Raw genomic sequence first — 27,831 nt, 5'->3', positions numbered from 1 at the left:
CGTACAGTATATTGGCTTGTGCATCATGTCCTCCTATAACTATTACTGAGAACAGATGGCTTTTTCTCTGCATGTTTTATTTATTCATGTTTGATATCTACGTGTTATAGCTTTGGGTATAGTTTTATTTGTGTTGCCATGAATAGGACCCAAAGCTATCTTCTATGGATAGCTAATGCAGAGAGAACAGCGGTGATACAGTACGTCTTATCAAGGGTGGGGAAAAAATAGGTAACTTTGGGGCAGATGTATTAAGCCTGGAGAAGTAATAAATGGAAAGTAATAACACACCAGCCAATCAGCTCCTGTCAATTTACATATTGGAGCTGATTGGCTGGTGCGTTATCACCTTGCACTTATCACTACTTTAATACTTCTCCAGGCTTAATACATCTGCCCCTTTGATTTAAAACATGACTGAAGCGCAGCGGACAGCCAGAAAGGGAAAAGCAATATGATTAGTAAAAGTTGAAGGAGGGTACGTAGCAACCAATACCTGTAAGCTTTCAGTGGGTGTGGTTCGATGTGTCGACATGCATTAGGGTGACAGTCATTAGGTCGACCACTATTGGTCGACAGTGATTAGGTCGACATGAAAAAAAGGTCGACATGAGTTTTGTTTTTGTTTTTTAACTTTTTTGGGTGTCATTTTCATCGTAAAGTGACGGGGAACCCCAATTAGTGCACCGTGTCCCCTCTCTTCGCTCGCCATGCTTCGGGCAATGTGCCTGGCTTTGCTACTGCTGCGCTTAGCACAGGTTACTATTCCCAATCGTAGTCCACGTGGATCATAAAGAAGGAAAAAGTTCAAAAAATGCAAAAAAAAATATGGAAAAAACGTATGTCGACCTTTTTCCATGTCGACCTAGTGACCGTATCCCACTTTCAATCGATGGAATTTCCTTATTAAGTATTGTAATGTTTATTTTACGGAACCACCGTCTTTCTAGACATCAGTTTTCTGTGTCACTCTCCAGGTCCAGATATTTTTTGTTTTTGTTGTTGCTAAGGACGGGTGCATCTATAGTCATTCGTTAAGCTTGATTGTTTGCTGGATTTGTCACCATGCTCACTGCTACTAAAGTGTAACAATGTTCCGCAACAGTTGCAAACTTGCTCCACAGTCTTGCTGAAATAGTGGGTCCCGTACATCTTGCAGGTATCTGAGCAATTCCCAGTCTTGCCAGTGCTTGGGTCGGGGGATCTGGGAAACTCCACATGTTGGAAATCCTCAATATGATGATTCCAACTAAAAAATGAAAAAAAGAATTTGTTGAATTGCTGGTTTTCCCCCTGATAGATTGACGATGGCATCGGCAGAACAGGGAATCGGCCGCATAAGAGTACTGTAGGTGGACCCAGCTGATTTTTATGACCTGTATGTAATAATTCTGTAGCTGGATAATATTTATATGGCGCGTAGTATGAATTTGTTACTAGTATATGACATCACAATAATAATTAATATCCTGTAGAGGGTCAGTTGGAGGTTTTGTTTCCTGTTATCAGAATCTGTAACCAATATTATACTTGTAATTGGGACAGTTGGAGACTGTCAATTGGCATAATGTTACAGACCATATATATAGGGGGTATAGGGATGTACAGAACGGGTTTGGAAAATGGTGTGTAAAGGGTTAAGGTGGCGCAGGCCATGTTTGACCAGATAACGGAGGCATCCCTGGGAAACCGTGCACTTAGCGTGTTTGCACAGTGTGGTATTTTGCACCCACTGCAGTTACAAACTGCTCATTGCTTCCTTTGTAATGGTGCGGACTTCCCACTCCCCTGTATAAACTCTGCTGGCTGCACAATAAAAAGTCATTTACTCCTGCCTGTTTAATGGGGACAGCTTGGAAACATCCGAAATATTGACGCTGGCAGGATTGACATGCACTTCATTGCTTTTATGATGCCTTCACACAGACACATAATAGGTTGCTGCTGGCGATAAGGCTTTTCATACAGAGCCCGTGCTTGGCTGCACAGGTCTCTAATCTGTGTACTCTACAAATAGCCCATTTAATTTTAAACCTATGTAGAATATTTTATGTATGTATGTGTGTATATATATATATATATATATATATATGTGTGTGTATATATGTATATCTATCTATAGGTTGCAAAGGTGCGGCACTCATACCAAATAACGAACACTCGAAACCGTGGTCAGGTTTGTATCAACCTGACCACGGTTTCGAGTGTTCGTTATTTGGTATGAGTGCCGCACCTTTGCAACCTATACCCCATCACTGTGAGGGCACCGCCGCAGCTATAGCCTGAAGCATGGAGTGCCGGACTTGCGATTCCTATATCTATATATCTATCTATATATATATGTGTATATAATATATATATATATATATGTGTGTGTATAATCTGTATACAGTATGTCTCATTTATATTTATTATACCATGTTGTAATGAGACGAAAGGGCCCCAGTGCAAGTTTCCGCCCGGTGCCCAACTAATCCTTACTGTATAGAAGTGGCAAAGCAAGGAGGAGTATGGGAGAAAAATTGCCTGCTGTGAAAATAGCGTATCTGGCAGTGCAAGCTATTGCTGGCTGATAGAGCTGTATGAGGTTGATGTAAAGAATGGAGAAGTAGTCCACTGGAGAAGTTGCCTATAGCAACCAATTAACGTCTCCACTGGTCCACTTCTCCACTCTTTTCACTACTTTATACATCTGCCTCTGTCTTTTTCTGTACTGAGCTCCAGTTGGCTGTGGGAATACTGTGCAGGACCGCAAGCAGCGCACCATCAGCCATTAATGTAATCAGCAGGACTCTTGCTGCTGACCCTCCTCCTCCTCCTCTCTGCCTCTACAGTAGGCTCACTCACCAAACGTGACCCAAAGTTCTCAGAACACTGCTAACAACCCAGTTGTCAAACATTTTATAGTTTTCAGTTCAGTTGCTTCTGAACAATATAAACCGTCCTGAGGACCTGAAATGCAAACCCCAGGTATGTCATTAAGTCCATGTTTACTCTTCTTTAATAGAAATCAGTTCATGACGTTATCTTAGTAGAAGAAGGGATTTTACTGCGCTTTTGCTCAATACTGAGGTATAGGGACATTTCCAGAAACAAACATTTCTGGAAATTAGTTATTTATCCATTAACTTTTACGTTAGACTGTTACTTAATAAAGGGTGATAATACAATTGTTCATTAATTGAGTGGGCACCCAGCTCATAAGATCTTATAACAGGGAAGGCAAGGTGGTTAGCATTGCTGACTCAGTGGGCTGTGTTCATGGGTTTCCTTCTGACCTGGAATGTTTGTTAATTTAGACCAGGCCTGACTAGCCTGTGGGTGTCCAGCTGTTGTGAAACTACAAGTCCCAGCATGCCCTGTCACCATTTTGCTGTTAGGGAATGCTAAATCTGTTACTGGGCATCCTGGGATATGAAGTGTCACAACAGCTGGAGAGCCATTGGTTGGCCAGGCATGATTTACACCGTAAGCGTCCAATAAGACAGGCTGTTACTGTATGAATGATTAAATACTAGTAACATATGCCGGGTCACCTTGGTCTGCTCCCTCTTTATCTGCTGCTCCACCCCACTCTTTGCCCCCTGACACTCTTTGCCCCCCAATACTCCTGCAGCCTCCTGAGGGGCAAGACGAAATGTGCGCTAAGTCGGTATTAGCGCGTACAAAACATTGCAGTTTGTTCTAATTCAGTGTCTTTCAATGACTGTTTGCATAACGATTTTGCCGAAATCTGATAAAGTATTACTGGTAAAGTGGGATACTCGCCTTGCGACAATCTCTCTGGGCGAAGCCATCTTTCAAACTCGCAGCGCCAGTTACAAGCTGGTGCTGCCATCTGCCGAGACATTTTCACAGTATTTTCATACACATTGGGATTTGAGTGGCAACAGTCATCACAATACAGTCTACACAATGGGGGTCATTCCGAGTTGTTCGCTCGTTGCCGATTTTCGCTATGCTGCGATTTGTTGCAAATTGCGCATGCGCAAGGCACGCAGGGAGCATGTGCTTAGTTATTTAACACAACTTAGCAGTTTTGCTGTGGCTTCTGCGGCGCTTTTCAGTCGCACTGCTGTTCGGTAAATGATTGACAGGAAAGGGGCGTTACTTGGCGGCAACTCAGCGTTTTCCCGGTGTTTGAAAAAAAACGCAGGCGTGTCAGGGAAAAACGCGGGAGTGTCTGGAGAAACGGGGGAGTGGCTGGCCGAACGCAGGGCGTGTTTGTGACGTCAAACCAGGAACTAAACGGACTGAGCTGATCGCAATCTGTGAGTAGGTCCGGAGCTACTCAGAAACTGCTAAGAATTATTTAGTAGCAATTCTGCTAATCTTTCGTTCGCTATTCTGCTAAGCTAAGATACACTCCCAGAGGGCGGCGGCCTAGCGTGTGCAATGCTGCTAAAAGCAGCTAACAAGCGAACAACTCGGAATGACCCCCAATGGGCCTAATTCTGAGTTGATCGCAGCAGCAAATTTATTAGCAGTTGGGCAAAACCATGTGCACTGCAGGGGGGGCAGATGTAACATGTGCAGAGAGAGTTAGATATGGGTGGGGTGTATTCAAACTGAAATCTAAATTGCAGTGTAAAAATAAAGCAGCCAGTATTTACCCTGCACAGAAACGAAATAACCCACCCAAATCTAACGCTCTGCAAATGTTATATCTGCCCCCCCTGTAGTGCACATGGTTTTGCCCAATTGCTAACAAACTTGCTGCTGCGATCAACTTGGAATTACCCCCAATATATTGTCTAATAATGTCCATTTAAATGGACAAGGTGGTATACAGGGTTAAAGGGGGTGATTAAATATTTTAGCACGTCCTGTCGCGGTATAATGCCTGTCACTTTAGATGTTCGTTCTGTTGTCTGATGCCTATTGTTTTTTGCGCTTATGGTGCCCAAAAGCAGCGGGTTTTAGCCGCGAACGTGACTAAACCTGTCTAAAGTAAAAGAAAAATGTGCGAAAAGCTGGATTTTTCCTACGTTTCTGTTCGCGCCTCGAGAGTGAGCAGAAAATTAAGGGTTCTTGCAGTATGCGCACCTGCAGGGGGCGCTTTAAGAGAGGAGGAGGCCCGTGTCTAGTCGCCTCCATTTGGGCCTTCTCCTCTCTGCCGGGAGCGCTGTAGAGTCTGAGCTCTAGTGGGCTCAGACTCTACTGCGCATGTGCACAGCGGCCATTTTCCCAGTGATTTCTCTACTGCGCATGCGCAGAACTCGGTGCAAATGTCCGCTGTGCCATTTTCACAGAGTTTTAACAGCGCCGGTGACGTCTACACGGTTCTCCGGAGGGGTGAGTATTAAAAAAATGGGTGCACAACCTGCACCCATTATAGATATGCCAAAGTGCGCCTGATTGAAGCCTCGGTTGGGTACAGTGTAAGGGAGAAGCTGCAGTATCATTTATGTAGTACATTCTGTAAATAGCTACAATCTGGTTACTATGGACGACACTCCACTTGTCCTCTTTAGAAGGTTTGATAAATCTCGCCCTATACCAGGAGCCTCTCATTTTCCCCAAGGATTGCATTCTTGCGACATCAGCAGTGACTGCCATGTGTGTGACAGCAGAACTGCCTGCCAATGTAAATATCGTGTAAGGTTTTAAGAAAGTTGTTTACATTACAAAAAACCCACAACGCTCTTCACGGTAGAGTGCCCAGTGGTGATGCTGCTTGTGACGTTACGCAGAGCAGCTTTTGCACAGATGTCCCTTGAAAGCCCGGGAGAGCCGCTCTCGCATCCCCCTGCATGCTTAGTAATGACGTCCCTGAGCGCCTTTTCGGATGTCACTCCTCCCTGATGTATAAACAGAAAGAAAAGGCCAAGCATTACGTGAACAAGGTGACTCCTGGGAACACAGTTCCACATTAGTGAAGCCAAACATACAGAGCGCACAAAATCTGCACAGTAAAATAAATATATATATATATATATATATATGTGTGTATATATATATATATATATATATATATATATATATATAATATGTGTGTGTGTGTGTATATATATATATATATATATATATATATATATATATATATATATATATATAGTCTTCTATAAATATATTATGTGTGATTTCCCCCACTTCTTCTGCGTTTACCCTGTAACAAGACCGCTGAGTGTCTGTGAAAGAATCTGATTTAATTACGATTCAGTATTTGCTTTACATTGCCTTGTCTTGCTGGGGCCTCATGCGGGCTACACATCTACAGGCCAATTCACCAGTCTGCCAATGGCGATCCGATCTGCCAATTGGCAACTTGTTGGGGTTTCGGCAAAATCCTTCATGTTAAAAACCCCTGACTTGCTGATTCAGATAATGTTTGGATCGAAATTAGTGAACTGAAGATTTCCAAAAATGTTGCAGGTGACCAGACCCAATCAACAGCACAATCGGGAATTGCCCCAATACACTGCCTGATGTGTAGGCCCCATAAGATGAGCTCATTTTAAAATTGTTGCTGGTTAACCACTTCACGACTAAAAGGTATTCACTTGCTCACATCTGGTAGTAAAATTTTTCGGATGTGTTTTTACTTTTATAGATACTGTGTTTAGAGGGTCTATTCATGAAGCATTGAAAAGTGTGGAGAAGTTGCCCATGGCAACCAGTCAGCTGCTCCGTACAATTGTGTAGTATGCAAATTATAAATGTTACTTCAATGCTGATTGGTTGCCATGGGCACCTTCTCTGCTCTTTTCACTGCTTCATGAATAGACCCCATAAAGACTTATTCACTGATACACTGGGGGTAATTCCAAGTTGATCGCAGCAGGAAATTTTTTAGCAGTTGGGCAAAACCATGTGCACTGCAGGGGGGGCAGATATAACATGTGCAGAGAGAGTTAGATTTGGGTGGGTTATTTTGTTTCTGTGCAGGGTAAATACTGGCTGGTTTATTTTTACACTGCAATTTAGATTGCAGATTGAACTCACCACACCCAAATCTATCTCTCTCTGCACATGTTATATCTGTCCCCCCTGCACTGCACATGGTTTTGTCCAACTGCTAAAAAATTTCCTGCTGCGATCAACTTGGAATTACCCCCACACTGTGTCTGACCGTTAAAAGATCATCATAATTTTATCGACGTCCTTACTTTGTAGGTCCACCACGTGCAGTGATTACTGCAGATACCCTTCTTGACAAACTGTCCACAAGTTCCTGGACAACAGTAGGCGGTATGTTTTGCTATTCCGCCTTAAGTACAGTGACCAACTGTGACACTGAAGAAGGATATATCGGTCTAGAATGCACCTGTCACTCCAGTTAGTCCCAGATGAGGGTTAAGATCTGGACTCTGAGCTGGCCAGCCCATCCGGGTTAACAAATTTTCTGTATGCCAGCCCAGCGTCGCCCTGGAAACATTGTGCAGCCTACGATGATCCCCTATTAAAACTTAGTTTCCTCCTTCTGGCAAGCCATTTAGTTACCAAATTATCTAATCGATGCCTGTGGCCGGAGATCCTGTCAGGCACATGGTTAATGACGGCGCGGTGCTGAAGGGGTTAACGTTCCTTGCCCGGCGCCAATTTACAGAGGCAATGGGTGCTTGCCGCCAGTTTTGAAATATGTTTTAACATGTCATATGTAAAGCTCTGTGCACTGTTGTAGGATTGCATGTTTAAAAGTATTTATATGTAAGATGTGCTCACATGTGTTTTAAAAGGGAAACAGTGCACGTATATGCCTGAATAAGGATCCACTATCTTCTGTGGCTAGGAGATGGGATGCTAATTGCCATCTCCTAGCAGTTCTGGTAAATGACAAAACCTTTTAATGTTGCACGGCAGGTAATAGGGATCAGTACGAAATCCCGCTGGACGGGATCCCGGCGGTCGAAATACCGACACTGGAATCCCGACCAGCACAATCCCGACAGGGGTGGCGAGCGGAACGCAGCCCCTTGCGGGCACGGTGCTTCGCTACGCTCAGCACACTATTTTATCCTCCCTCTATGGGTGTCGTGGACACCCACGGAGGGAGAATATGTCGGGATTGTGGTGGTCGGGATTCCGGTGTCTGTATTTCAACCGCCGGGATTCTGTCCGGCGGGATCTTGACCGCATCCCAGGTAATATGCTGAAAGTGTAAGTCCCTTAGACAAAGGTGTTAATCACAGGGAATTTCCTTATTCCATATGTAAGGTGCCGTATTGGGTTTGGAACCTATATTTGTTTATGTAGCTGGTTTGATTGATATACGAGTCCTGAATGGTATATGCAGGAAAGGGAAGAGGAATCTTTGTTTGAAAAATCAAATACAAACCGTATTTTGAAGCTATGTGATAAGTGTATCAAAGGCGAATTGTTAACTGCCAGGTGGTAAAGGATGGAGTTTATTCTGATTGGATGGAAAAGACTTAGGGTGGGCTTACCACCTGCGGTATGTGTATTGGAGTAAGATAAAAGGAGGGCTACTGCCCTGTTTATACCATCTACTTTCTGCTGTAAACATCTGCTGTATTGCGGAGTTCTTTTCAGAACTATTTGGACAAATAAACATCTTCTGCCTCAAGACGACCGCTTCATCTTGTGACCTGCAGGGCTATGCCAAACATAGCTCCATTCTTCAGGCTGTTTTGGGTACACCCAGCGTCTCCAAGCTCCGCCTTCCGTCTGCTACCGTGCTGTGCTTGGGCAAGCAACTAGTGGGGATTCGTCATCACCACACAGGTGTGGTAAGACAGCGTGTCGACACATACAGAGCAGAACCGTTGTTCCAGATGCAACGGCAAGGTGGTGGCAGCATAGTACCCGCCCACTGCATAGTGGGTGGAGTCAGTAATAGACTGTTACTGACGGTAAGCGGGCATCCCCTAATTGGCCAGGTCCTGTGTAACGTGTGATACGGTCACAGTGCCCCTCTACAGAAAGGGGAAATTGAGAAGGTGTACTGTACACGGAGGTTGTCCAAAATATGTACAGTGACTCTTTTTTTTCATTGAGATGTAGACACAGCAGAGGAATAACACCACACTGGAAGCCTCAATTGTGTGACTGTTTTCTGAGCAACTGGTAAATATTTCATATTAGATTCTTTTACTTGTCGTTTGGTTCTCTGTTGTGGGGAGACCAATAAATGTTTTCAGTATCCACATCAATTTAAACGCCAATAAGAGAAGATTTCCATGTTGTAATTAGGATATTAAGCTGGTGGTGTAACTTGGCATTACGTCTGCTGGCACGTGTCATGGAACTTTAGGTTATTTGACGAAAATCCTGGTTTTGTGGTAGTTAGTGTGTGTGCGTATGTGTATGTATGTATGTATGTATGTATATGTGTGTGTATATATATATATATATATATATCTTTTTTTGTTGGAGGAATCAGGGGTACCCGGAGGCAACCCTCGCAAGTACGGGGAGAATATACAAACTCCACACAGTTAGGGCCATGGTGGGAATTGAACCCATGACCTCAGTGCTGTGAGGCAGTAATGCTAACCATAATACCATCAGGTTCTTTTTATAAAGCTTACATGTCACATTTTTGTCTACAGACTCTATTCCTCGCTGCTGAGTTTCTCTTTAAAGAACTCCTATTGTGATTTGTGTTTTATTTCTTACCTCTGTATTGCCACCTTTATTTATTTGTGCGTGTTTAATGACTGATTTTCAAAACTTTATTGCTCTAGCGTTGCTGCTGTTGAGGTTGGTTTGTGGTGACACCGCTTGTAAGACATAAGAGGTGGGGACTGATGTAGATTTATGAGCAAAACCATGTTGCACTTCAGGTTGGGCAGAACACTTTAGAGCTAAGAGGTGTTTTGTCCTTTCTGAGGTCGATATCGCAGTGTACATACAGTTAGGGTTTTCTCTGCATGCAAAATATGCATGGGGAGGGGGAGAGGAGGAGACGGGGGAGCAGCGGCTGCAGCAGCGGAGGCTCACGGCTGCGTCAACCCGGCTCCATCAAGCGGGACCTCGCTTGCTGGAGCCGGGTGGACGCTGCTGCTGCTGGGTCCCTGCTCTCCCTGCTGCTTTCCCGTCTCCTGCTCTCAGCTCACTCATCTCAATCCGACTTTTTTTAAAGTCGGATTGAGATTGTCGGAAACGGGGCTAAAACCTGTCGGGTTTGGCCCCGCTTCCAACAATGCATGCCGATCAGCGGCTGAAGCCGCTGATCAACGTGCATTCCGACAAGTCGGGTTCCCCGACTTGTCGGAATAAATGGGGCACTAATGAATAGGTCGGAACCCCTTCCGACCTAAAACTGTCGGAAGCTGCCTTCTTTCCGACAAGACGGCAGCTTCCGACAGTTATTGAATATACCCCTATGTGTAGTACTAGTGTCTGGCCACTGGAATATACAATCCGTTGTGGTACCTTTTTTGTTTCTTGTTGTCTGCTTGCTGCCTTTGTTTTTTTTTCTTTTCTTTTTTTTTAAACTTTCTTTTTTAATATTTTGACCATCTCGATTTGAAGCGATGTAGCAGGGAAATCCGTCCAAAGGGGGTGATTCAGATCTGATCGTTGCTGTGCGTTTTCGCACAGCGGGAGATCAGATCCTAACTGCGAATGCGTATGCACCTCAGGCGCGTCAGTCAACATCAACAAGCATGGTGCCAGCGACGGGATGGTGCGAAAAAGCCGATCGCAAGGGCGTTTGCAAGGTGATTGACAGGAAGAGGCCATCTGTGGGTGGCCACTGACCAAGCATTTTCAGGGAGGATGTGTGACGTCCGCTCCTGCCCCGATCAGCAGGATTCAATTGCACTGGAAGAGATAGTACTGGGCTGCGCAGAGACTGCACACACTGATTTTTAGCAGCTCTGCTACACATGCGATCGCACACTTACACAGCGAAAATACACCCCCCCTGTAGGCGGTGACTATCTGATCACTGCACAGCTAAAAACGCTGCCCATCGATCAGATCTGAATGACCCCCAAAGACAGGTGCTGTAATACCATAGCAAGCAAGGAAACGTCTGTGTGATTCTATTGTTGTTTATTCATTTACATTGCTTCTTTATGGGAACGGTCCCACATCCTCTCATTTATAACTATGGTATTAAGATCTCGTTTCATAATCATATAAATGATTTTCACAACCCCTTTCCTTCCTTGTATTAGTCCTTGGGTATTGATCTTTTTATTGAGCCCCCTGTTTTTTTTTTACCGGTAATGTGGACCCACCTGGTCAACCTCTGTAACCAATTAACAGGGCAGAGGGAATTTGTATTCGATGCAATGCTAAATCACTTAAAATTTCCTAAAGTAACCGCTCTTGAATAGCTAGGCTTGCAGTTACAGATGTGTCCTCATACATCCATCCTCAATATGCCATGCAGCGCTAGATGCCTGCCGCTAGTGAGCCGCCGGGTTTCGTGCAACTTTGCTAACGTCTGGCGGTCTTTTTTTGCTGAAAATGCATCTTGATTGCAACACAATGCTCGGACGCACGAGAAGACTGTTCTGATTAATTTGATATGTGACACTTGTATATATTGTGTGTGACGGAGTCTGTGTCTTGTACAGAACAGAACTTGTATTGGGAAAAAGCTGCTGCTGCTACATTGATAGCACTTCATGTACGGATTCAGAGACTCGCATGTCTCATATCAAATCGGCACAGTCTCCTTGTGCGTTCTAGTGGCACTATGTTGCGACTAAGATGCTTTTTCAGACACACACACACACACACACACACACACACACACACACACACACACACACACACTACAAAACAATAACCGTATCAAACTAAACTCTGCAAGCGTAGCAGCTGCCATTTATATACTACACTATGCTGTGGCACCTTCATTCTATCTCTGCACTTTTTGTCTTTCGGATTAATGTTTACTAGTATGTACTGTAGTATGAACAAGGCCTCATTTGTGTTCTAGCACTGGAATCCTTGGTTGTATTCTGTAAAATTAAATGCAAAGAAAAAAATCATAGTAATTTGGTAGTTTTTATGTTGTCAGGGAGGCACAGCGCCTAACTGTGCCGTTTCTGAAAGCTCTGTTGCCAATAGTCTGCACTCTTTATCCCAACTACGGGGAATCTGTCAGATTTTGATCCTGCTCAGCTAGGGAGAGATGTATCAAACCAAGTACCAGCCAATCGGCTCCTTTCATGTGGGGTCAGTATGATTTACCTACAATCAAAATCCCAGTGTTCAAAATATCAACATTAATTGACCGATGGTCAAAATACTGACAAGGTCAAAATACCGACATGGTCAAAATACAGACATTTAAAATGATGACACGTTCAAAATATCGACATATAAAATCGCAACAGGTCAAAAAGTCGTCATGAGGTTTCCCCCCCAAAATGTTTGTGTGTCGACATGGACATCATATAAGTGTATTGTGTCCCCTCCCAGGTCCACCTGGATGGTAAAGTATGAACAAGTCTGTTTCAATTAAAAAAATCATGAAAAACTCTTGTTGATTTTTTTTTTTTTTTTTTTGACCGTGTAGACCTTTTTAATGACATGTCGGTATTTTTACCTTGTCTGTATTGTGACCATCGGTCAGTGGTTGTCGGTATTTTGACTGTCGGGATTTTGATTGGAGGTAAATTGACTGCATCCCTTTCATGTTACAGGCGGTCAATGACCGGAGCTGGTTGGTTGGTACTTTATCTCTCTCTAAAGTTTGCTGTATGTTCTTACTACAATTTTTTAAATGAATTTTAACATAACCAAACTAAAAAATAAATAAATGCCTGTCCTTGTAATAAGAAAATGAGCTTATGTCGGCAGCTGTAATCAGTGGTTTGTAGTTGGCAAGCCACATGAGCAATTTCATATTTATTTCCTCTTCGCTGACCAAAATTATTGTGCATTCAGTGTACAGTGTGAGAGAGGATTTACTGTATCTGTGGGACTGCATTTGCTGCCTTCTGTTGTGAGGTGACAATCGCAGTTGCTTCGTGTAAATGAAGCTCAAATAAAAGACTTTGCTGCATCCTACAAGGTAGATCACAGTTGCTTAGGAGTTTTCAGGAGTTACCTAAAATCTTTGGGAGGTCTCCTGTCCCCTTTCACCCATATAACTGGGATGCTCTTTATGGTTTAGAAAATTGTTTCATGGGCCTGGATATCTCTTGGCTTTGGCAACACAGGATTGGTTTTATTTTTGTTAAATTGTGAAGTTTGCATAATGAGAATGTGATACTTATCCAAGTGTCAATAATATGCAAACGACTGCAGATGACAAATTCTTTAGATAAGTGTAACATTAGCCAGACTTCATAGTGTCACCGGCTACATTACAGAATGTTTATTTGGCATGTTATCAAGACACCCAAAGTCATTATTGTTGTTTATTTATTATTATTTTTTTAATGCTCCTTCCCTGGCTACTTCTGTTTAACTCCTACTCTTCCCCATGCATTGGCAAACCTAGGGGGGTTTCCAGTTTACTGGCGTCACCTAGTAGCATGAAGTGTAGGAGTGCGCTGCTGGTAGGACCCTGTAGCCTCTACGGAAACACCATGGGGTATATGCAATTGCGGTCGATTTCCCGAAAATGTCGAAAAAGGGACATTTTCCCCAAAACAAAAAAAAATTCGACAATGCAATTCAGTACTTTTAGTCAAAAAAACGGACTTTCAAAATTCGACTTTTAGAAATTCGACATTTGTCAAATTATACATTTCTGCAATGGTACAAATGCGGCAATTTGACAAAAGTATATTCAATTGAAGATTGTAAATTCGACAACAGTGCTTTTAGACAGTAAATTCGTCATTTTCAATCCGCCACACTTTGCTGGCGGAATCTAATAAAAAAATTTAAAAACATGTTTTTTTTTTGTGTTTTTTTTATTGGTAATAGCATATCTATTTATATTAGAAGGGATTAGGTACTTGGTTTGTCTATTTTGGAGGCACAAGTAGTATTTATATATTTTTAAAAATATTATTATTATTTTTTTTAAATGGAATGGTAAAAGTCAGAAAAAAAAAATGGCGTGGGGTCCCCCCTCCTAAGCATAACCAGCCTCGGGCTCTTCGAGCCGGTCCTGGTTCTAAAAATCCGGGGGAAAAACGGACATGGGATCCCCCGTATTTTTAAAACCAGCACCGGGCTCTGCGCCTGGTGCAAAAAATACGGGGGACAAAAAGCGTAGGGGTCCCCCGTATTTTTTACACCAGCATCGGGCTCCACTAGCTGGGTAGATAATGCCACAGCCGGGGGTCACTTTTATACAGCGCCCTGCGGCCGTGGCATTAAATATCCAACTAGTCGCCCCTGGCCGGGGTACCCTGGAGGAGTGGGGACCCCTTCAATCAAGGGGTTCCCCCCCTCCCTCCAGCCACCCAAGGGCCAGGGGTGAAGCCCGAGGCTGTCCCCCCCCATCCAAGGGCTGCGGATGGGGGCTGATAGCCTTTTGAAAATTGAAAGAATATTGTTTTTTCCAGTAGTACTACAAGTCCCAGCAAGCCTCCCCCGCAAGCTGGTACTTGGAGAACCACAAGTACCAGCATGCGGGAGAAAAACGGGCCCGCTGGTACCTGTAGTTCTACTGGAAAAAAAATACCCAAATATAAACAGGACACGCACACCGTGAGAGTAAAACTTTATTTCACACATGTCGACACACACATACTTACCTATGTTCACTCGCCGACCTCTGTCCACTTGTCCAAGTAGAATCCACGGTGTACCTGAAAATAAAATTATACTCGCCTGATCCAGTGTCCTGTGGTCTTTTATTATAATCCACGTACTTGGCAAAAAAAAAAAACCGAACACCCGGACCAGGCGGACTGAAAGGGGTCCCATGTTTACACATGGGATCCCTTTCCCCGAATGCAGAGACCCCCCCCGTGACTGCTGTCACAGAAAGGTCTCTTCAGCCAATCAGGAAGCGCCACTTCGTGGCACTCTCCTGATTGCTGTATGCGCGTCTGAGCTGGCAGACAGCGCATTGCACAGCTCCCTCCATTAGTTTCAATGGTGGGAACTTTGCGGTCAGCGGTGGGGTTACCCGCGGTCAGCCGCTGACCGCGGGTGACCTCACCGCTGACCGCAAAGTTCCCACCATTGAATTATAATGGTAAGGCTTTGCGATGCGCTGTCCGACTGCTCAGACGCGCATAGCCAATCAGCAGAGTGCCACGACGTTGCGCTCGCTGATTGGCTGAAGGGACCCTCTGTGACAGGAGTCACGTGGTGTCCCGGAATTCGTGGAAAGGGGTCCCATGTGTAAACATGGGACCCCTTTCAGTCCGTTTGGTTCGGGTTGCCGTTTTGTTGTTTTGCCAAGTACGTGGATTACAAATCACAGGACACTGGATCAGGTGAGTAAAATTTTATTCACAGGTACCCTGGATCGTCGAATCAGGAGACGTGGCAGTCGGCGGGTCAACATAGGTAAGTATGTATGTGTCGGCATGTATGAAATAAAGTTCTACTTTCACGGTGTGTGTCTCCTGTTTTTATTTGGGTATTTTTTTCCCAGTAGAACTACAGGTACCAGCGGGCCCGTTTTTCCACCCGCATGCTAGTACTTGTGGTTCTCCAAGTACCATCTTGCAGGGGAGGCTTGCTGGGACTTGTAGTTCTTCTGGAAAAAAACAATATTCTATCATTTTACTCAAGGCTATCAGCCCCACATCCGCAGCCCTTGGATAGGGGGGGGACAGCCTCGGGCTTCACCCCTGGCCCTTGGGTGGCTGGGGGGGACCCCTTGATTGAAGGGGTCCCCACTCCCCCAGGGTACCCCTGCCAGGGGTGACTAGTTGGATATTTAATGCCACGGCCGCAGGGCGCTGTATAAAAGTGACCCCCGGCTGTGGCATTATCTGTCCAGCTAGTGGAGCCCGATGCTGGTGTAAAAAATACGGGGGACCCCTACGCTTTTTGTCCCCCGTATTTTTTGCACCAGCACCAGGCGCAGAGCCCGGTGCTGGTTTTAAAAATACGGGGGATCCCCTGTCCGTTTTCCCCTCCGGATTTTTAGAACCAGGACCGGCTCGAAGAGCCCGAGGCTGGTTATGCTTAGGAGGGGGGACCCCACGCATTTTTTTTTGGGGGGGGGGGGTTCCCGTTTTTTTTTTACATTTTTACAAGTCTAATCAAAATCCGTCAAATCGACCGTTTTTCGACAGCGGGACTGTCGAATCCGTTTTTTATTGATTATGTTGAATTCCGGTACCCACCTGCCGGAATTCGACGGTCGAATTGTGTCGAATTAAAAAACGGGCGAAAAATTGCCGCGATTCGCCGCCAATTGCATATACCCCCATGTATCTATGGTTTTGTTTTGTTTTTTTCACAGTTGGTTGTGGCCTTTACCAAGTTTTACTACAGGACTCACAAATGTTAGTTGCTGTTTGCCCCTGACTGTGACCTCTGCACTTTAACTAGGGGTGACTGACCGTATTTTTTAAAGCGGCAATCATGTTTAAAGCATTCGGTTTTGCTGTAAAAATTGCCGCTTTAAAAATTCAGCCATTCTCGAACGAAATCCTGGACCACGAGCAACTCTGACCCTTTAACATTTTCCCCTGGGTGTGAAAGGGTAGTGTAAATATGTGTGTGTACAGTATGTTTGTGTGCATTTGTGGTTCTATTATAAACCTTCTTTTTTATTTTTTTTAATAAAATGTAAAAATGATATCTTGCATAATGTTGCAATAAGCTGTTTTGTTTGATCTCTCTTACCTCCAGTATGTGGTTTTAGTTTACACGGAATTCCAGTCGCTGTTTGCTGTCCATGTTTCCATGTCTGGGGAAACATTTCAGGACATGCCGTGTGTGCTTTCCTCTCTGATGTCTCTCGGTGCTCACCGTTGGGTCAGTGTGTTATGGGGCCCGGCGATGGAGCAGAGAGCTGAAGGTCTGCGTGCAGAGTGTGTGTTTTGGCTGTGCTTCCCGGATGATCACTATTTGCCTCTGTCATTCCAGGTCTTTTACCTTCGTGCACTTGGCTACTTCTCATCTGGAAGTAGCTAATTCATTCCACCTCTGTTTGACTGCGTTAAGCACACGGAAAACAAAGATTCTTAAGTGTTAAATACTTTTGCGGTGACCGCTGAGGTCACGCTCACACCTGCTGACATTTTATACCAGGGAACAGCCCTAGTTATTCCTGTAGCAGAGCATGTGGGAAATAGGCGTCATGAAGTCCCTGCTAAAGAGCGCACCTAACTGTGCTGTTGTGTTGTGTACATACTGTTGTGTCCTGTGATAACTCATGTGCTTTATGCTTTGATCTATTTATTCCTATTGTGTATGATGGGACACTATTACACTCCATGTCCGTCTGCTCATAAACTGTTGGGTTTCGAAGTATAAAAATAAATCAACCTAAAGGAAGCACACAATTTTTACTTTTAATTTGCATAGATCTTCATTTATTTAGAATTAAAATTAAATACATTTTATATAATGTGTGTGTATGTATGTGTGTATATATATATATATATATATATATATATATATATAATGTGTGTGTATATATAATTATGTATACCTGTATATGAACCTACGGCAGGTACTTATCCAACATTTCAATGTCTTATTTCACATTTTCATCAGGGCATCTCATTTCAGGGAATGTTATAGTTGGTGGTTTTGGCTCTGGAAGGGGAAGCCAGGAGAGGGGATGGTGAATGGGGGTGGAGCTGGTGCATTTACATAATTAGACCCCACCCCCATGTGGTAATATGACGCCGGTAGAGCATATTTGCATAGGGAGTGGGGCCAAAATGACATAATTATTCCTCCTCTACCAGATTTTGCAGTTACAAATATTCATTTGGGCAGGAAGTGTTTTTTCCTGGCATCCGCCAAAACAAAATTATTTTCTCATCTGGTGAATGGTAAACCAGGATCCACTGCTCAACAGTGCCTTACACCCCTCTAGCCGATGTTTGGTGCTCGGCAAGGTAAACCAAACTCTAAAACATCCAGTGCGAGATGCAGGAAGCTGAAATATGCAGCCAAACCTAAAAAAATAAAATAATTTTGTTGTAGGTTTGGCTGCGCACCGCATATGCACTATGCCCCGGAATGCAATAGATTTTGAGGCTTTCATGCAGTGGGCAACGCCATATTCAGATTGTGTTGCCCAATAGAAGCCTATGGGCTTCAGTCGCACTGCACCTTGGGAGAGGGATCCAACCGGATCCCTCCCATCATCCTCTTGCGGTGCGCAGCACACGACACATACGCAGATACGCATGCTGAGAATGAATGGGATGCTTCGCAAGTGCAATTTATATTATGCACCTTGTTTCCAGCTGACTATTTGTATTATAAAGTATAACCCCCTCCTGTAAAATAATAAATAGCATTATTATTCACGTTAATGTTCTTTGACCTGTAATAAAGCACTATCCCAGAACTCTCTGTGCTTTACCGTATCCTTACAGTGTGCATTAGTGGATATGTTACTCAATTTCTATGTAATACAGAATGTGTGTGTTTAAGTGGTTACATTAAGAAACTTTTTTTTTTTCCTGATAGAGGGGAGTACTCTCTCCATCAGCGCTGATTTTTTTTTTTTTTTTTAAGTCGTATGTGATTTGTCTCCATAAAACAATGAGGGTTCATTTAGGGAGACAAAACCCACCCCCGATTTGCAGTATTCTGGCACCAGACTTGCTTTAATGTTTTTACTGGCACTAGTTGAAAAAGCAGCTTACAGAATGTAAAAGATACTGTTTCTGTTAGAACAGAGACAACGTAAGAGCAGGAACACTCTCTAGGAGGTGGGATCCTTATGTCTGCAGGGATCCCTGAGGGGTTTGGCCAGGGGTTTTGCAAGATTTAAAGGGCCGTCTGTCTCTCCAACCTAATCTCCCTGCCCCCCCTTTCTCCCCCGTGGCTCGTGACCCAAAAAGAAAAAGCAACAGCCACACGGAGGATCTCTGATACAGGCCCAGATGTACTAAGCCTGAAAAGTGATAAATATCAGCCAATCGGCTCCTAACTGTCATTTTTCAAACACAGCCTGTAATATGGCAGTTAGGAGCCGATTGGCTGGTGCTTCATTACAGTGATATTAATCACTTTTCAGGCTTAGTACATCTCCCCCACAGTGTGAACTGTATTTTACAGTAATGTAACGGTTTACTGACACCAAGATTCATTCTACCAACTCCCAGCTGAATTTGGACACTGTCCATCGGAATGAGTCGGTTGTCTTGGTTTATTGCTGTGAAGGATGCTGGGGCTATATAAATGAATGGATATTAAGAACAAAAAGTATTTCACCCTTTGCAATACTGCATGTGGTTAATCTATACACAGTAAACTGAATCATCTTATACTACACCCGCGGTTCCCTCACTTTATTGAATCATGGCACACTAGAGTGTCAGCATTTATTTATTAACACCTCTAGGCCTAGAATTTTTTTTAATCAAGAAAATCTGAAAATATTATTATATAAAGTAAACTGAATGCTTACCTGTCATCCTAGGGTCCGTTTTGTGGTGTGGACAGGGTTCTGCTTATTTGTGCACATTTTATAACTGGCAGCCGCCAGCGCTGGTTTTGCCTATCACATGGGCTACAGATAATGTGAATTTATTCTGGAACGCCAACCTGCGGCACCCAGTTTTGGAACCGCTGTACTAGACCTATGTTCCAGAGATTTGTTTTATTTGCGTTCAGTTTTATGCTTTCCCAGTTCATTGTTGCTGCTGGTATTTTATGCATATCAGAGGAAGGGTTCAGGTTTAACCGCATTCTAGTTGGTCATCCCGTTTGCCATTTTTAAATATTTAGGGGCCGATTCAATTAGGGGCTATGTGCTGTCAGACATCCTGCGATGTTTGGCTGCGCACATACTTGCTCATTGCCGTAGGATCGGCAAGGCTAGTATTTCAGCACACCTCTGTGTACAGTATTATATGGAATTTATTTTTAGATTTGACGTTTGTGTAAATCCCTTATCTTATTCTACTTTATTTTTCACCGTATTCTGGGCCACATTCAACCTACCCCAATATAAAATACTTCTTAGCACAGTCGTCAGTGACCCCCGTTTTTAACTAGCTTTGTGTTTCAAAAGGTCTGATAGTGGAAACTGCAATAGGGGTATAGGTCGTTGGGTCGACAGATTGACCGCTATAGGTCGACAGGGTAATTAGGTCGACATGTACTAGGTCAAAAGGTTGACATGAGTTTTTTTTTTACTTTTTTTTCGTGTCGTTTCCTTCGTAAAGTGACGGGGAACCCCAATTAGTGCACCGTATCCCCTCGCATGGGTCGCTTTGCTCGCCATGCTTCGGGCAAGGAGTCTCGCTGTGCTCAGCACAGGTTGCTGTTCCCAATTGTAGTCCACGTGGATCGTAAAGTATGAAAAAGTAAAAAAAAAAAATATGATTTAAAAAACAAAACAAAAACCTCATGTTGACCTTTTGAACTGTCAACCTAGTGACCATGTCGACCTAATGCATGTCAACCAATAGTGGTCAATGACTGTTGACCTAATGACCGTATCCCCTTCAATAGATGGACAAAAGTTTTGTTTTCTTCAAAGGCTGGGAGAAGACACACTTCTCATCATTCGGACAGAAAGGGGATGTGATGTGGGATTTCGTACGGTTTAGTTAGAAACACCCTAAAGGAGGAAATTAGCTATTGTTCAAGTATTGGTTTTGTGTTTGTTTTTTTTTCAAAATTATTTTTTTATTGGGAATGGTTTATATTTTATGCTGCTCAGTGTTTTTGCTTTATTTATAAATATTTGTTTGTTACAGGTGGAGGTGGCAAGAGAAATGGTCGTAGTAAGAAATGGAAGGAAATGTTAAGGCTTCCGCACGTAAGCCAATGTGATGTGCTCCGACGTTCAGTAGGTGAGCACATTATACTTGTTTGGTTTGCAGTGGTAACAGGCTTTCAATGATTTTCCCAGACACACATTAAAGGGATTTGTCACTTTTGGGAAACCCCATTACTTACATAGTGACCGTCCCAATTGTAGTGTATTCTTTACCTGCGCTGTAACCTGATCACTCCTGCAGGTCACAGAGGACCAGTCTTACAAAGCTCTTACTAGCTATGAGAGGTCTTTTGGAGTAAGAGTGGCGCCTGGTTGCATTGGCTACAGGTCTTATCCAATCAGACATCACATTCACTACACACCTCCAGCGGGGGTCTCAATTACTTGCCCTGCTTGACCACAATAACTACAGCTTTATACTTCTCTTGTGAAACGTTTTTATAGTAAATATGGGGATGGGCCAGGGGTGGGGACCCTCATCATACCATTGAACTGGAGCAACATTTGTTAAGGAAAAGGCATGTCCAAAAAATAAAATGCTGAATTAAAGTACTATTGGAAGAGACTAACCGGTACAATATAATTTCTCTAACGTCCTAGTGGATGCTGGGGACTCTGTAAGGACCTTGGGGAATAGACGGGCTCCGCAGGAGACAGGGCACTTTAAGAAAGAATTTGGATACTGCTGTGCTCTGGCTCCTCCCTCTATGTCCCTTCTTCAGACCTCAGTTTGAATCTGTGCCCGGACGAGCTGGGTGCTACTTAGTGGGCTCTCCTGAGCTTGCTTAAAAGAAAGTATTTTGTTAGGTTTTTTATTTTCAGAGAGATCTGCTGGCAACAGACTCTCTGCTACGTGGGACTGAGGGGAGAGAAGCAGCCCTACTCACTGAAGATAGGTCCTGCTTCTTAGGCTACTGGACACCATTAGCTCCAGAGGGATCGTACACAGGATCGCACCCTTGGTCGTCTGATTCCGGAGCCGCGCCGCCGTCCCCCTCGCAGAGCCGGAAGACAGAAGCCGGTGACAGAAGCAAGAAGACTTCGAAATCGGCAGCAGAAGACTCCAGTCTTCATATGAGGTAGCGCACAGCACTGCAGCTGTGCGCCATTGCTCCCACACTAAACCCACATACTCCGGTCACTGTAGGGCGCAGGGAGGGGGGGGGGGGGGCAAAAGTGGTCATATATACAGTTGCGCACTGTATATATGCATGGGCCCCCGCCATATTTTTACACAGAAACGCGGGACAGAAGCCCGCCGCTGAGGGGGCGGGGCTTCTTCCTCAGCACTCACCAGCGCCATTTTCTCTCCACAGCTCCGCTGAGAGGAAGCTCCCCAGGCTCTCCCCTGCAGAATCACGGTAGAAGAGGGTAAAAAGAGAGGGGGGGGCACATAAATTTGGCGCAAAAACAGTATATACAGCAGCTACTGAGTTAACACCAAGTTACTGTGTGATTCCTGGGACATATAGCGCTGGGGTGTGTGCTGGCATACTCTCTCTCTGTCTCTCCAAAAGGCCTTGTGGGGGAACGGTCTTCAAATAGAGCATCCCCTGTGTGTGTGGTGTGTCGGTACGCTTGTGTCGGCATGTTTGACGAGGAAGGCTATGTGGAAACAGAGCGGGAACAAATGAATGTGGGGTCGCCGCCGGCGGCGCCGACACCCGATTGGATGGATATGTGGAAGGTTTTAAATGATAATGTTACTTCCTTGCATAAAAGGTTGGATAAAGCTGATGCCGTGGGACAGCCGGGGTCTCAGCCCATGCCTAATCCTATGTCGCAGAGGCCGTCAGGGTCTCAGAAGCGCCCACTATCCCAAATTGTTGACACAGATATCGACACGGATTCTGACTCCAGTGTCGATGGCGATGATGCAAAGTTACAGCCTAAAATGGCTAAAGCCATCCGTTACATGATTATAGCAATGAAAGATGTGTTGCACATCACAGAGGAAACCCCAGTCCCTGACAAGAGGGTTTATATGTATGGGGAAAAAAGGCAAGAGGTGACCTTTCCCCCTTCACATGAGTTAAATGGGTTATGAGAAAAGGCTTGGGAATCTCCAGATAGAAAACTGCAGATTTCCAAACGGATGCTTATGGCGTATCCTTTCCCGCCAACGGACAGGTTACGCTGGGAATCCTCCCCTATGATAGACAAAGCTTTAACACGCTTATCCAAGAGGGTAGCCCTGCCGTCACAGGATACGGCCACCCTAAAAGATGCTGCGGATAGAAAGCAGGAGGGTATCCTGAAGTCCATTTATACACATTCAGGTACCTTACTAAGGCCGGCGATTGCGTCGGCCTGGAGATGTAGTGCTGTAGCAGCATGGACAGATACCTTGTCTGAGGAACTTGATACCTTGGACAAGGATACTATATTACTGACCCTGGGGCATATAAAAGACGCTGTCCTATATATGAGAGATGCTCAAAGAGACATTAGCCTACTGGGCTCTAGAATAAATGCAATGTCGATTTCTGCCAGAAGGGTCCTGTGGACTCTGCAATGGACAGGAGATGCCGACTCAAAAAGGCACATGGAGGTTTTACCATACAAGGGTGAGGAGTTGTTTGGGGAGGGTCTCTCGGACCTGGTCTCCACAGCTTTGGCTGGAAAGTCAAATTTTTTGCCATATGTTCCCTCACAACCTAAGAAAGCACCGTATTAGCAAATGCAGTCCTTTCGATCACAAAAAGGCAAGAAAGTCCAAGGTGCGTCCTTTCTTGCCAGAGGCAGGGGTAGAGGAAAGAAGCTGCACAATACAGCTAGTTCCCAGGAACAGAAGTCCTCCCCGGCTTCCACTAAATCCACCGCATGACGCTGGGGCTCCACAGGCGGAGCTAGGCCGGTGGGGGCGCGTCTCCGAAATTTCAGCCACAAGTGGGTTCACTCCCAGGTGGGTCCCTGGGCGATAGAGATTGTGTCTCAGGGATACAAGCTGGAATTCGAAGAGATGCCCCCTCACCGATACCTCAAATCGGCCCTGCCAGCTTCCCCCTTAGAGAGGGAAATAGTGTTAGCTGCAATTCACAAATTGTATCTTCAACAGGTGGTGGTCAAGGTTCCCCTCCTTCAACAAGGAAAGGGTTATTATTCGACCATGTTTGTGGTACCGAAACCGGACGGTTCGGTCAGACCCATATTAAATTTAAATCCCTGAACATATACCTGAAAAGGTTCAAGTTCAAGATGGAATCGCTCAGAGCGGTCATCGCAAGCCTGGAAGGGGGGGATTTTATGGTGTCTCTGGACATAAAGGATGCATACCTTCATGTCCCCATTTATCCACCTCATCAGGCGTACCTCAGATTTGTGGTACAGGATTGTCATTACCAATTCCAGACGTTGCCGTTTGGTCTCTCCACGGCACCGAGAATATTTACCAAGGTAATGGCGGAAATGATGGTGCTCCTGCGAAAGCAAGGGGTCACAATTATCCCATACTTGGACGATCTCCTCATAAAGGCGAGTTCCAGAGAGCAGTTGCTGATCAGCGTAGCACGCTCTTGGGAAGTGTTACAACAGCACGGCTGGATTCTAAATATCCCAAAGTCGCAGTTGATTCCTACGACTCGGCTGCCCTTCCTGGGCATGATTCTGGACACAGACCAGAAGAGGGTCTATCTCCCGATGGAGAAGGCTCAGGAGCTCATGACACTGGTCAGAGGCCTCTTAAAACCAAAACAGGTGTCTGTGCATCACTGCACGCGAGTCCTGGGAAAGATGGTGGCATCATACAAGGCCATTCCCTTCGGCAGGTTCCATGCGAGGACCTTTCAATGGGATCTGTTGGACAAGTGGTCCGGATCACATCTACAGATGCATCGGCTGATCACCCTATCCCCCAGGGCCAGGGTGTCTCTCCTGTGGTGGCTGCAGAGTGCTCACCTTCTAGAGGGCCGCAGATTCGGCATTCAGGACTGGGTCCTGGTGACCATGGATCCAAGCCTCCGAGGGTGGGGGGCAGTCACACAGGGAAGAAATTTCCAAGGTCTGTGGTCAAGTCAGGAAACTTGTCTTCACATCAATATCCTGGAACCAAGGGCCATATACAACGCCCTAAGTCAAGCGGAGACCCTGCTTCGCGACCAATCGGTGCTGATTCAGTCAGACAACATCACCGCAGTGGCTCATGTAAACCGCCAAGGTGGCACAAGGAGCAGGGTGGCGATGGCGGAAGCCACCAGAATTCTTCGCTGGGCGGAGAATCACGTAAAAGCACTGTCAGCAGTGTTCATTCCGGGAGTGGACAACTGGGAAGCAGACTTCCTCAGCAGGCACGACCTCCACCCGGGAGAGTGGGGACTTTATCAAGAAGTCTTCACGCAGATTGCAAGGCGGTGGGAACTGCCACAGGTGGACATGATGGCATCCCGCCTCAACAAAAAGCTACAGAGATATTGCACCAGGTCAAGAGACCTTTAGGTGATAGCTGTAGACGCACTAGTGACACCGTGGGTGTTCCAGTCAGTTTATGTATTTCCTCCTCTTCCTCTCATACCAAGGGTGCTGAGAATCATAAGATAAAGAGGAGTGAGACCAATACTCATTGTTCGGATTGGCCAAGAAGGACTTGGTATCCGGATCTGCAAGAAATGCTCACAGAGGACCCATGGCCTCTACCTTTAAGACAGGACTTGCTGCAACAGGGGCCCTGTCTGTTCCAAGACTTACCGCGGCTGCGTTTGATGGCATGGCGGTTGAACGCCGGATCCTAGCCGAAAAAGGCATTCCGGATGAGGTTATTCCTACGCTGATTAAGGCTAGGAAGGATGTGACGGCTAAACATTATCACCGTATATGGCGAAAATATGTTGCTTGGTGTGAGGCCAGGAATGCCCCTACGGAAGAATTCCAGCTGGGCCGTTTCCTTCACATCCTACAGTCGGGAGTGACTTTGGGCCTGAAATTGGGTTCCATTAAGGTCCAGATTTCGGCTCTATCCATTTTCTTTCAAAAAGAACTGGCTTCTCTTCCTGAAGTCCAGACGTTTGTAAAGGGAGTGCTGCATATTCAGCCCCCTTTTGTGCCTCCAGTGGCACCTTGGGATCTTAACGTGGTGTTGAGTTTCCTGAAGTCACACTGGTTTGAGCCACTCAAAACCGTGGAGTTAAAATTTCTCATGTGGAAGGTGGTCATGCTATTAGCCTTGGCGTCAGCTAGGCGTGTGTCAGAATTAGCGGCTTTGTCACATAAAAGCCCCTATCTGGTTTTCCATATGGACAGGGCAGAATTGCGGACCCGTCCACAATTTCTGCCAAAAGTGGTGTCATCCTTTCATATGAACCAACCTATTGTGGTGCCTGTGGCTACTCGTGATTTGGAGGATTCCGAGTTACTAGATGTGGTCAGGGCTTTGAAGGATTATGTAGCCAGAACGGCTAGAGTCAGGAAAACTGACTCGCTGTTTATCCTGTATGCATCCAACAAGCTGGGTGCTCCTGCTTCAAAGCAAACTATTGCTCGCTGGATCTGTAACACGATTCAGCAGGCTCATTCTGTGGCTGGATTGCCGCTTCCAAAATCAGTAAAAGCCCACTCCACAAGGAAGGTGGGCTCTTCTTGGGCGGCTGGCCGAGGGGTCTCGGCATTACAGCTTTGCCGAGCAGCTACTTGGTCAGGTTCGAACACTTTTGCAAAGTTTTACAAGTTTGATACCCTGGCTGAGGAAGACCTTGTGTTTGCTCATTCGGTGCTGCAGAGTCATCCGCACTCTCCCGCCCGTTTGGGAGCTTTGGTATAATCCCCATGGTCCTTACGGAGTCCCCAGCATCCACTAGGACGTTAGAGAAAATCAGATTTTACTAACCGGTAAATCTATTTCTCGTAGTCCGTAGTGGATGCTGGGCGCCCGTCCCAAGTGCGGACTTCTTCTGCAATACTTGTATATAGTTATTGCTTAAATAAGGGTTATGTTTGGTTGCATCAGGGTTGATCTGATTTTCCGTTGTTGTTCATACTGTTAACTGGGTAAGTTTATCACAAGTTATACGGTGTGATTGGTGTGACTGGTATGAGTCTTGCCCTGGATTCCAAAATCCTTTCCTTGTACTGTCAGCTCTTCCGGGCACAGTTTCTCTAACTGAGGTCTAGAGCAGGGACATAGAGGGAGGAGCCAGAGCACACCAGTATCCAAATTCTTTCTTAAAGTGCCCTGTCTCCTGCGGAGCCCGTTTATTCCCCATGATCCTTACGGAGTCCCCAGCATCCACTACGGACTACGAGAAATAGATTTACCGGTAAGTAAAATCTTATTTTCTTTTTTGGAAGGGGGGGTGGGGGTGTTAATCCTTACACCAATTGTCGCACCTTGGTTCTCCATGTCCAGCAGTACCAGGAGTTGCCTACATAGTCCATACTGTACTTAGAGGAAGTTATAATGAACTCTTAATAGGTAATGGGCAGCACATTTAGGATCTCCTCTTTAATGGTGTGATGCAGGCACAGAAGTGCACATGAGGGGTGTAGTACGGCTGACCGGCGGTCAGCTTACCGACGCCGGGATCCCGGCGGGGAGGGGCGAGTGCATCAAGCCCCTTGCGGGCTCGCTGCGCTCACCACGCTGCGCTCGCCACGCTGCGGTCGCCACGGGTTCTATTCCCACTCTAACGGTGTCTTGGACACCCACGAGTGGAAATAGTCCCTATTGGTCGGCATGCCGACCATCGGGATAGTAAACCGTCAGGATGGTGGAGGAGGTCATGTGACTGTCGGTCAGCTGACCGGCGGTCACATGAATACCACCCCACATGAGGCCTATTCGGTGTCAGACTGGGGCATGTAGGGCCCACCGGGGGAATGCAGTGGTAGGGGCCCATGTTTAGGGGTGTGGCCAGTCTGCAGGGGGTGTGTGGCCTGCCACCGCATTGGTTTGAGTAACCATTAGAGAGTGCAACATCTGGGCCCCGTCATTAAATTCAGCTGCTGCATGCATGATAATGTACCAAATTAATAACAGCAATGCACTGTAGAAAATATACCATAGTCCAGTATAAGGTAACATATGTATAATTCAAGTGCACGGTCTGGAACCTGATCCTTAGAGCAGGAGGTGAGGCCCCAGGCAGTGGGGCCCACCGGTGGTTTCCCCTGTACCCCTGTAGGCCAGTCCA

General features: G+C 45.4%; 1 protein-coding gene and 1 long non-coding RNA gene across 5 annotated transcripts in view; one reads left to right on the top strand and one right to left on the bottom strand.

Annotated features, from left to right (window-relative positions):
- LOC134928523 (uncharacterized) overlaps window positions 1–16,987 on the bottom strand; it is an 18,784-nt gene extending 1,797 nt beyond the window's left edge. The window contains exons 1-2 of the long non-coding RNA XR_010177942.1: window positions 16,639–16,987; window positions 1–1,249 (exon numbers count right to left, since the gene is read on the bottom strand). The exon at window positions 1–1,249 is cut by the window's left edge and continues 1,797 nt beyond it. This is a non-coding gene — a long non-coding RNA (uncharacterized LOC134928523). The remainder of the gene's footprint in view (window positions 1,250–16,638) is intronic.
- Window positions 1–27,831, top strand: part of GRK4 (G protein-coupled receptor kinase 4) — a 402,980-nt gene that overhangs the window by 134,267 nt on the left and 240,882 nt on the right. For 2 of the 4 annotated variants that reach the window (XM_063924349.1, XM_063924340.1), the window contains exon 2: window positions 20,688–20,783. The exons of 1 other annotated variant lie outside the window; for it this stretch is intronic. In XM_063924349.1, the coding sequence (XP_063780419.1) occupies window positions 20,732–20,783 (52 nt within the window). In that variant the 5' untranslated portion in view covers window positions 20,688–20,731. Of the gene's footprint in view, window positions 1–5,825; window positions 5,847–20,687; window positions 20,784–27,831 lie in introns of those variants that run through there. One more of the 4 variants, XM_063924358.1, reaches the window with a different exon arrangement.

The sequence above is a fragment of the Pseudophryne corroboree genome, chromosome 1 (genome assembly GCF_028390025.1).
Source record: "Pseudophryne corroboree isolate aPseCor3 chromosome 1, aPseCor3.hap2, whole genome shotgun sequence".
Taxonomy (NCBI): Eukaryota; Metazoa; Chordata; class Amphibia; order Anura; family Myobatrachidae; genus Pseudophryne; species Pseudophryne corroboree.
Note: the sequence above shows the minus strand (reverse complement) of the source record. Positions and strands in the feature narration are given on the sequence as shown.